We start from the raw sequence: 9,706 nt of genomic DNA, 5'->3' as shown, positions 1-9,706 counted from the left end.
TATACAAAACCGTCCAATGTTTGCGAAAGGAGGTATTCTTTGCTAAAATCCTGTGAAACAAGTCCAAGGAATAACTGATTCACGAATATTTTAACTTTGGATTACTCTTGCTATCGTTCAACATAAGCCTATACGAAGTTTGTTAATTAGATGTACTAGCATCTTCATCTCAACAACCACAACTACAGTAAGTTTCCCATGCATTGTTTTCGTTTGTGAGAACCACAAAAAACATAAAGAAAACACACACAAACATACACAGTTGATTTTTCTTTGTGTCTGATGTCTCAGGATTTTCCCATTGAAATCCAATCCTCCCCAGAAAGTTCGCATGCTGTAAGTTTAAGGAAAACGATTCTTTTACTAATGAATAAAGAAAACATCCTTTGTGGTTGTAGAGTCCGAGGAGGAAGATATCCTTCAAGAATGGCATGAAAATATCACTAGGAAAAGAAAATATGAGCTAATTGACATGGAAGATGACAGGAAAGTTTTTAATAACCAAAATTCCTTCGTTTCGGAATCTTCATGTTTCAAGTCTGGCTTGCAATCAGACATCCCAATTCTCGGGGAGACAACTACAGAAAGTACTTTGGGAAAGGAAGACTTTGACTATGAAGATCCTCCCATATATGGGTTTGAACAGCGAGAGGATGCTCCAGCTAGTCCTTCTCCTTCCTCTGAATCCGTTATAAATTTAGCTAGCGAAGATGATGCCTCGGCTAGTATCTCATCTCTAACAGAGCACTGTCCTTTCTCGATACATGCCTTTGAAGAGGTTTTGGGGCATGAGAAATGGCCCTACGGTGACCAGAAAGCTGCTGCTACGAAACGCGATGATGGTATCACGTTCGCTCCTGTCAGCAATTTTCGTGTCTTTGAAAAAGAAAATATGAATGATACTACAAAATGGATGAACGAAAAAGGAAAGGAAAACTTAGGATGCGTTTCGCCAGTTGTCAATGACATGCCGCTAGACAAAGGACCATGTCAATATGGAACGCTTCTTCAAGACCAAGACCAGTTTGATAAACATAAAGAACCGGATGGAGAAAAATACAAAGACATTTCTATACAGGAACTGTGTCGAATGGTTGAGAGTTATGGATTTAAACCATCCAAGAGCAAGCGAGCGCTAATCACTACTTTGAAAGCCTGTGAAGCGGCTTGCGAGAAGCTTAAAGAGCAAGGATCATTTAAGAATGTATCCAATCAAGTAGCGGCTTCCTTTTTCCCTTCCTCTCCTTCCAGTTATGATGATATTGTTGCTAAATCTCATCGTGCAATTTCTAAGGCAGTTCGTGATTCTAAAGACAAAGCGATTTGGCTAAAGATTTTGCACTATGAGCCAATATCATTGGAAGAATTTTCTTTGTGGCTTCGTAATTCTGGTTTGAACTTGTCTTCGGCCATCATCCTTTCATGGTGCGATACATATGGCGTTCTTGTGCAAGGAAGTTGGCATTCAAATTCCTCATAAAGAATAAAAATGCTACATTGGTATATGGTTGTTTATGAGCGTTTTGCTGTCCACTATGAATATGAACTTGGTATTATTGTTTATGAGCGCAACTAGGTCAATTTCAGCAAACTAAAACATACGAGAAACAGGGTTATATTTGGATTTAATTTCTACAAATCTCTTGATGCTTACAAAACTTTTTACGTAAACTGTACGAGATGCTAATCACTGAATGAAGGACCGGATAAATATCTCGAAAGCAGTGGCTTTTCATCTCATCGAAATGCTACATAACAAAAAATAAACAATATGAAAACGACTATGATTTCCTCAATGTCTGTCTTTGCAATACACTGATTTTCGGTAATTTGGATTCAATTGACGTCAGGACGTTATAAATTCAGTGTTCACTCATTTGAATTTTGCTTTACCCTACTCTTTATATATATTTACCTAAGTTTTACCATTACATTGAGTAATTTGTAACCATTGTTACGAAAGTTGATTGAAAATGATTATTCTTCACCATTTGGCGGACTCTCGTTCTTCGAGAATTATTTGGTTGCTAGAGGAGATGAAAGTTCCATATAAGCTGAAGCATTATGATCGTGTAGAAGGTCGCTCTCCTCCTGAATTCTACAACCTATCTCCATTAGGTAAAAGTCCTGCGCTCGAAGACAATGGAAAAACCTACATTGAGAGTGCTGCTGTCATTGAGCATTTGGTTCGCAAGTATAAGAGAGACTTAAAACCCTCTGAGGATAATTTGGATGCTCTAGAAAAGTATGAATTTTGGATGCACTACGCTGAAGGTTCCTTAATGATGTTAGTCGTCGGCCTTTTTGTTAATAACAAGGCTGTAGACATGTCTCCTCTTGTTAGTCGCTTTCTGGTTCGAAAAGTCACGAATACTATTAATGAAAATTATTATCTAAAAGAATTATTCCTCAACCTTGAACACGTCGATGATTTTCTTTCCACTAGTAAGTTTGTCACCGGCGACCACTTTACTGCGGCCGACGTGCAGATGAGCTATCCTTTGCTTTGCCTTCAGAGTACAGTGTTGAAATCAAGGCCGTATACAAACATCAAGCGTTGGCTTATTGAAGTCACTAGTCGTCCAGCTTTCGAAGTTGCATCCCATAAGGCTCATGACAAGGTTTTCCAACTTTTAAATGAAACGACACAAGGAAAGGATGAAGAAATAGCTGACTTTTCTTCCTTCTCTATCTCTGCTTGATTGCCTAGCTGACACTTTCCCATGATACATTCAGCAAGTCATTTTTTTTCTACAAACATTTCAAAATGTTGATAATTTTTGGAAATTTTTGAACACGAAAAGCAAATAAAACAAATTCCCATGAGAAAAACTCTTAAAAAATAACATGGATTTGCTTATATGCAATTTTTTTGGATACTCACTTGCATGAATTCGTTGCCCTTTGAATATAAAAAAAATATTCAATATAATATACATTGATTGTTTTTTGTTTCTGGTTTACATACTTATATAGTTAATGATGATTATGAAGATCGTATACGATTTGAAATTATACCTTAGACGCAGAGATTTGTACAATTTTTAGAAAAGAAAGTGTGCAACCCTTTTTGTAGTGTAAATGTATTAATGTTTCGAAAACTACGAAACATTGAGTTCTTCTAACAATCCATCAAATTTTTTGTAGTATCGATTCTGCTGTAACTGCTCTTGCAACCTATTTTTTTTTTCTTAAATCAAATCCATCATCGTAAAAGTTTCTTTTATTTTAGTTTTATTTCGTCGAAAGAAGACGAAAGCACTCATTTTCCTTTATTTTTATTCTTCTGCCTAGGACCAAGTCCTTTGACATCATCTAGAACATTGTTAGGAATTTCGCTTTGAAGGGGATTGTTCCATTCTTTTTATCTTTCTTTCTTCTTGAAAAATCATGGAAGAAAAACAATATTGCTATTTTTGCTTTGAAGTGGTTTCCGCTACATTGGAGCATAGAAGGATTCGAAATCATGCGGATTGGAAATCCTGGACAGACGAGGTACCTCTTTTTGTAAAGTTCTTTTTCAAACAACGTCTTAGAAAGCAATTACGGGGTTGTATTGGTACTTTTCAACCGCGTCCTCTACATGTCAATCTTAGATATTTTAGCCAGCAAGCGTAAGCATTGAGTTTAGGCTCCCAAAATCCTTACGCTAGGAAATTACTAACAACGAAACCATTTAGAGCTTTTCATGATGACCGCTTTCATCCTATTACGGTGGCCGAATTACCATTTTTGGAATGTGGAATCGACCTACTAGTGAATTTCGAGCCCATTGATGATCCTCTGGATTGGGTGGTCGGTGTTCATGGCTTATCGATTGAGTTTTATGTAGATAGAATACGGTATTCAGCTACTTATTTACCTTCTGTTGCCGCAGAACAGGGCTGGACCCAGAAGGAGACTTTGCTGAGTTTGATTCGCAAGTCAGGCTTTTACGGAATCCCTCGAAATTTAAAGATTCAGGCTACTCGGTATCAATCTTCTCAAGTTGAATGCTCGTTTGAGGAATACTTCAAAATTGTCAACAGACTATAATCCTGTATCGCTATTTTCTTAGCTTAAGTCTATTAAACTCTCGCTTAATTTTTTGGCCTTTTTGACTCTTAAAGCAACCTTGACTACACCCACTGTTTGTTTATTTTTCATGAATTCCATAGTTTATTAAATTTGCTGCTTTATTTTTACGATATTATCACCAATGGCTTCAAATGACGATGACTCTTCTTTGCCAAAAGTGATGCTTGATAGGTATGAATTTTCAGACCAGCAAATAAGACATTCTGTTCTTGGAGCAAGTCCATCGTAGTTTACCCTACCCTGTGCCTTGATTGCTTCTCTTAAAGAATGTGCTTTAATGAATAAAGTCTTGCTTTTACTAGTTCTTTTCTAATCGTTTCAGTATTCAGGATTACAGCTATGTAAAGTCAGTCTTTCGCCATGCTGTTCAGAAAAATCTCGAAATTCACTTACCTGAACAGGCTTCTCGAGAGACAGGAAAGGGAAAAGAAGATCACCTCAGAGTTCGGGTAAAAGAAATGCTCAACGAAGTAAGTAGCTGACTGACTTAACTTTTGTTAAGAGCTCTTTGTAAACTAATATCATCTTTAGCTAATCGAGTCCACGTTCATGACTGTTCAGGACAATATTATGATTAATGGGTTTGACGCAAAGACAGCACTTCAGGACCCAAAAAACTCTGATCAAATCGAACCTTTTGATCTTGCTCTTCGTTCAAAAGTCCAGCAATTATTTAATGATGTAGAAGATGCTCAAGTTCGAGTTGCCAAGTATAGAAAATATGTACCTGTTCAATATGAATCAGCTTTTTCAAATTCCCTAAATGAACAGTTAACCGCGCTCCAAAAGATAAAGGATAGCCCGACTGTTGACGAATCTAATCCTGTGAATGACTTTCAAGAAAATGATGGTCCGCCTATTGACGTTGACAGATATGAACAAACTATTGCCAAAATTGCTTTTTTGAAGAAAAATATTCCCAAGGTTACTGCTCAGTTGGAGAAAACATTATAATTTTTGCTTTGCAATAGGAAGGTTTATCTTCTTCTTCCTATTTTTTATTTTTTTTTGATGCCTTTTATATGTCGATTGTTCGTTTACCTTTATTCTGCCATTTCTTATTCATATTGTAACTATTTATTATAAGAAAGCAACACTTAATCATGCTATATATGCTAGTTAGAAAATAAGTCCATGCAGACAAAAGCTCATTATTTTCAAATCTGTCAAGAATGTTGTTCTAAGTCTTAACGAAGGAGAACAATCCTTGATAACCATAATATCTAAAAACTGTGAGGGTTGTTTTCGTGAAGCTAGTCGTAATACCACGGTTCATGAATTACGTTATTGTTATCGTAGTAATGTCCATTGATTCCCTTACCTTCAAACTTCGTAGGATAACGATGCGATTCGGGAATCTTTTCAGCGGCAATTCGAACATTCGCTCCTAGATCAGAAGCAACTTGGAATTTTCCGGTTTGTAGTTCGGTATCTGTAACTGTTGAGCGATGGAGTCGAGCGTATCCAATGCGTTTGACACCTCTATATAAAATATACTGGCACCAACGATCAAAGTCAGCGGGCTCAATGTCAAGCATTCCATTACCACGAGTCAGGATGGTCTGAGGCTCTTCACCAACATGAGAAACTACATAACCCAAGAACACCAAAGGTCTGGTGCTTTCTTTCATAATTCTTGACAGCTCTGTACTTTGCAAGTGACGGTCCAATGCGTTTTCGTATTGTCCATTGTGGGAAACAACCACATCAACCAGTTCTCCATAAACATCTAAAGTTGCGTGAATAGCCGGTGCAAGCTCACCGTAGGGAGATGGAAGTAGATGGTGGGTCGAGTTGACAATAGGGAATTTGGAAAACAATGTTGCACCCCAAGTATGTTTATCAGGGCCTGGACCATAGTCGGCATACATGCCCAAATCATGGGACAAAAATTGTGTTAAATCACGGAACCCCATAATCAAACGTTGGGTGTCGGATTCGAGAAGCCCAAAAACGTCCAACTCCATGTCACGTACAACATCCCGGATTCGGTTCTCAGCTCCCCACATATAATCATCTAACCCAAAATGAATTGTCCAGATACCCGCAGTAAATATCTTTTCGTCTGGATGGTAAGGTGTGTAGTCATAAGGTGGTTTATACATGTTAGCATACTTTAATGCCATGAACGCCAAATATGTTGCTATTATAATGGATTTCTTAAATCCACGCTTGATAGCATGAGTCTCTTCTGTGTTTGCTTTTACTCCTGTAGACCGTTTTTTCGAGCTAAAGCTGCTGTACCCTAGTAATGGACAGAAAAGTCCGACTGCAAGAGCAATTAACAGATATGAGGTCTTCTCGCGAAGGACAGAGCCACCAGGAACAAATTCATATGCTACCACCCAAACATGTGCAAAGGCATACAAACTATATACTAAGAAAGCACCACCAAAAACTTTAGATGGACTGGAAGCTACTGCAAACCGGATTGAAGGAAAGGCTGAAATCAACACGTATGAAGAAAGTACAAGACCACCAAGGTAACTCTCCCAACCATGTTTCAAGTAAAAGACGTATGATCCATAGCAGGAAGCTACAAATCCGAAAAGCATAAATGAAAATGATCTGTACAAACGAGGTGCCATGATAATAGCTAGTAAAGCAACGATTATGGATATAGCACCATGGGGATAAGGCTGAGGACCTCTAATGGGATATCCATCCCAGGCCCAAGAGATGAGGATGGTAGAGTCACAGAGTAGAGTGTGCAAGCCAAAAAGAGTAGAGCCTAAACCGAATATAGACGCAAAAGCTGATGAATCCTTACTGGTTTCCGGGGGAGAAGCTTCAGGAAGCTTAGAACCAGAAGAGCACAACGCGAAGCCAAGAGTTGCCAAAACTCCTAAACCGAGAGCAAGTGGTTGCTTTCCACCATTGCGTTCGTTAAGAATAGGCCAAATTGGGTTATTTGAGAAAAATGAATATTTGGCAACAGAAGATGCAATTAAACCAAGCAAAAAGGTAGTAATTCGTCGCTCTAATAAAACGGGGGAATCCTTACTTTTTGAAAAGACAGACGACCATCCAAGACAGCCATTAAAAACGGCAAACGCGACAGTAAAAAGCCTGTAGACAGGATCAGTTACTAAGTATGCAGCAACACCTGTCAAAGTCAGTGATAAAGGAATAAAAGGAGCCCTAAAAGTGAGCTGTCTTAGAAAAGGGATCGCTAACAGAAATGGGGATAACTGAACTAGAATAGAGGCCTCATAACCAGAAATACCCATATGCCAAAGTGGGAAATACCAAATTAAAAGTCCTAATGAAGTTATTACGCTCCAGAAAATGTAAGCTAAATAAGTTTCGGAAGAGAATTGGATAAAGCTCGATAGGATGTGTGACTTGGAGCAAACAGGCTCATATTCAGTTTTTTTCTTCAAACTTGAAGAAGCAGCCTTTGCATATGTGTATTTTTTGTCATCTTCATGTGATTTGGGGACGACACCTGAAGATACAGACTTGATGGGGCTGTCTGCAACATGGAAATTGAGACGCATAGGTTGAAAGTCAAAGTAAAGTGCAGAATCAAATAAGACATCCCAAAAGATAAGAGACCATTCAAAAAATGCGTAAATCGTGTAGGCGCCGGGAATTCGCTTGAATTTATGTTGGATATACCAATAAATAAGTGGAAAAACAGTACCGACGAACAAGAAAGAACCACATTTTCGAACGCGAGAAGCACTAGCGTTTGGTGGAGAGTACTTGGAAGTCATAATGAACCAAGGAGCATTCATAAGTAAGTAAGCAATCATGAAAACATCATGCATATCATGATCATCTGTAGAAGTGACATAGACCCATCCACCACAAAGTGCAGTTCTAAGTACACCGATGATAGTGGTAATAACGACAGAAGGCTTCTTTGAGCCACTGAGAGAAAACCATAACATGAGGACAAGCATACGAGGAGTTGCTGCCAGAGCAATTAAATATTGAAATGCAGCACGCTCGGGATACCAATCACCGATGGTCGCTGAAACAGAGGGAAACCATTCATCTGGATACGAAAAGAACTCATTTTTAACAACCTGAAAAGTGTTAGTCTTCCTAAATCAAATTGGAATACAGACAAAGCGAGAGAAAGCTGTAAGGGATGCACATAAGATAAAAAGAAAAAGTACTCCGTATTTAAGTAAACAAGCCGTAAAAAATTACATGCTTTTAAGCAAGCACCTAGTATTCCAAGAAACAAACATGCGTTTTTGAGAAAACAAAGACGAGGACGATTAGGCAACCAGAACAGCTTTCGTCTCACTACTCACCTCATGATAATGATAATACAGAGTTAAACCCAGCGGAACAAGGAATGCTGCTAGCGAACAAATGATATGCACGGCAGCAACGTACTGGGCAGAAAATGCCAACGACTTAGTTGATGTCGCCATTCCCTAGCAAGGTAAACGAAGGAATGGTAGTGGTGTTTGGATTGTGAGTGTTTATATACGTTCAAACTAATACGCAGGAAAAGGGTATTTGTTCAAGCCGGGGGGCATATCAAAACAAGTCTAGAATTATATAATGTAATATATTACAAACTCCAAAAAGTAAACAATCGATATTTACGTAGGATTAAAAGACAAGAAAAGTCTCGAACATTTCATAAATTATCAAATTCGTTATGTTAAAATTGGAGTAGAGATGAAGGAGTGAATAATGGGTACGCTGAAAGGAAAAGGCTTCAATCAATAGAGATTCGACGAGAAGACTTCTTCATACTCTTTTTCTTCTTCTCCTGGAGACGTTTATTTTTCGCGTTCTCTTTTAGAGCCGTAATCCGCTGTACCTTTTCAGGCGACGTTGGAGCGATATAGAGAGACTTTGCTACTTCATGAAGCAAATTAGTAATTCGAGACAGTGCATCTTGAACATTTTTGGATTGTGTTCTAGTTCTCTGGGATTGAATTTGTAGCTGGTTATCCACTCGAAACCGTCGTAGCTCTTGACACGAATAAAAATGTTTAAGTAGGAATGATGGGACAACAGAACGCAGGTGTTCCAAAGGTAATGAGACCGTAACTTTGGTATTGAGTTTGTTTACATTTTGTCCTCCAGGTCCACTGCTTCGAGCAAACTTGATTTCCACTTGGTCTATAATCCTTGTTAGTCTTTGCGGCAAAATTGAAACAATCGAGCCACTCTTAGCATGAAAGTAAAGTCATGTTTACTTTATTATCTTCGTATAAGTCGCTTCATTCACTATCTTCGTCTACAAAACGCAGCATAATGAATGGGGTTGAGTTAAATCTTAACATTGATTGCTCTTCCTTTTTGAGGAATAATTCTCTTACCTTTTGTTGGTTTCCAATTTTGCTTGAGAAAGGATGCCAACTCGCTCATTTGTTCTTTGGTGATAAAACCTTCTGGCCGACTTTGTTTTTTTGGAAATAGAATTAGAGAGTATGTATGGAACAGCGACCGGCTCTGAAAAGAACGCCAAACAATACCATTTGCCATCATTTTGTAGAGATTATACTTATCATCGTTCCGTCGTTTCCTTTTCTTATAGTTGATTATAAGAAAAAAAGGGAAGCTCGTTTTTAATTCATAAATCTATAATAATTGATAAATTATAGCCGTAATATTGAAATGAACTTCGTAAATTTCCATTGTTTTATTCTCCTAA

At 38.1% G+C, this 9,706-nt stretch overlaps 6 protein-coding genes across 6 annotated transcripts; 4 read left to right on the top strand and 2 right to left on the bottom strand.

Annotated features, from left to right (window-relative positions):
* Positions 1-282: 282 nt before the first annotated feature.
* Positions 283-1,480, top strand: SPOG_03894 (structure-specific endonuclease subunit; the record flags this gene model as incomplete). Its single annotated transcript, XM_013166158.1, has 2 exons — positions 283-336; positions 377-1,480. 2 exons carry the CDS (start codon positions 283-285, stop codon positions 1,478-1,480), a joined length of 1,158 nt encoding a protein of 385 aa, XP_013021612.1.
* Positions 1,481-1,973: 493 nt separating this feature from the next.
* On the top strand, positions 1,974-2,702 carry SPOG_03893 (glutathione S-transferase Gst3; the record flags this gene model as incomplete). The annotated part of the gene is made up of 2 exons (XM_013166157.1): positions 1,974-2,070; positions 2,119-2,702. 2 exons carry the CDS (start codon positions 1,974-1,976, stop codon positions 2,700-2,702), a joined length of 681 nt encoding a protein of 226 aa, XP_013021611.1.
* Positions 2,703-3,390: 688 nt separating this feature from the next.
* SPOG_03892 (ammecr1) lies at positions 3,391-4,035 on the top strand (the record flags this gene model as incomplete). Its single annotated transcript, XM_013166156.1, has 2 exons — positions 3,391-3,614; positions 3,681-4,035. 2 exons carry the CDS (start codon positions 3,391-3,393, stop codon positions 4,033-4,035), a joined length of 579 nt encoding a protein of 192 aa, XP_013021610.1.
* A 163-nt stretch (positions 4,036-4,198) lies between these two features.
* Positions 4,199-5,031, top strand: SPOG_03891 (kinetochore protein Mis14; the record flags this gene model as incomplete). The annotated part of the gene is made up of 3 exons (XM_013166155.1): positions 4,199-4,248; positions 4,400-4,547; positions 4,609-5,031. The coding sequence occupies 3 exons, from the start codon at positions 4,199-4,201 to the stop codon at positions 5,029-5,031; spliced, it is 621 nt and encodes a 206-aa protein (XP_013021609.1).
* A 23-nt stretch (positions 5,032-5,054) lies between these two features.
* SPOG_03890 (glycosylceramide biosynthesis protein) lies at positions 5,055-8,570 on the bottom strand. The gene is made up of 2 exons (XM_013166154.1): positions 8,346-8,570; positions 5,055-8,111 (listed from the first exon to the last, which is right to left on the bottom strand). Exons 1-2 carry the CDS (start codon positions 8,466-8,468, stop codon positions 5,331-5,333), a joined length of 2,904 nt encoding a protein of 967 aa, XP_013021608.1. The 5' UTR covers positions 8,469-8,570; the 3' UTR covers positions 5,055-5,330.
* On the bottom strand, positions 8,542-9,678 carry SPOG_03889 (translation release factor). Its single transcript, XM_013166153.1, has 2 exons — positions 9,372-9,678; positions 8,542-9,171 (listed from the first exon to the last, which is right to left on the bottom strand). The coding sequence occupies exons 1-2, from the start codon at positions 9,538-9,540 to the stop codon at positions 8,762-8,764; spliced, it is 579 nt and encodes a 192-aa protein (XP_013021607.1). The 5' UTR covers positions 9,541-9,678; the 3' UTR covers positions 8,542-8,761.
* Between the last annotated feature and the right edge of the window lie 28 nt (positions 9,679-9,706).

Source organism: Schizosaccharomyces cryophilus (genome assembly GCF_000004155.1).
Source record: "Schizosaccharomyces cryophilus OY26 unplaced genomic scaffold supercont4.1, whole genome shotgun sequence".
Taxonomy (NCBI): Eukaryota; Fungi; Ascomycota; class Schizosaccharomycetes; order Schizosaccharomycetales; family Schizosaccharomycetaceae; genus Schizosaccharomyces; species Schizosaccharomyces cryophilus.
Note: the sequence above shows the minus strand (reverse complement) of the source record. Positions and strands in the feature narration are given on the sequence as shown.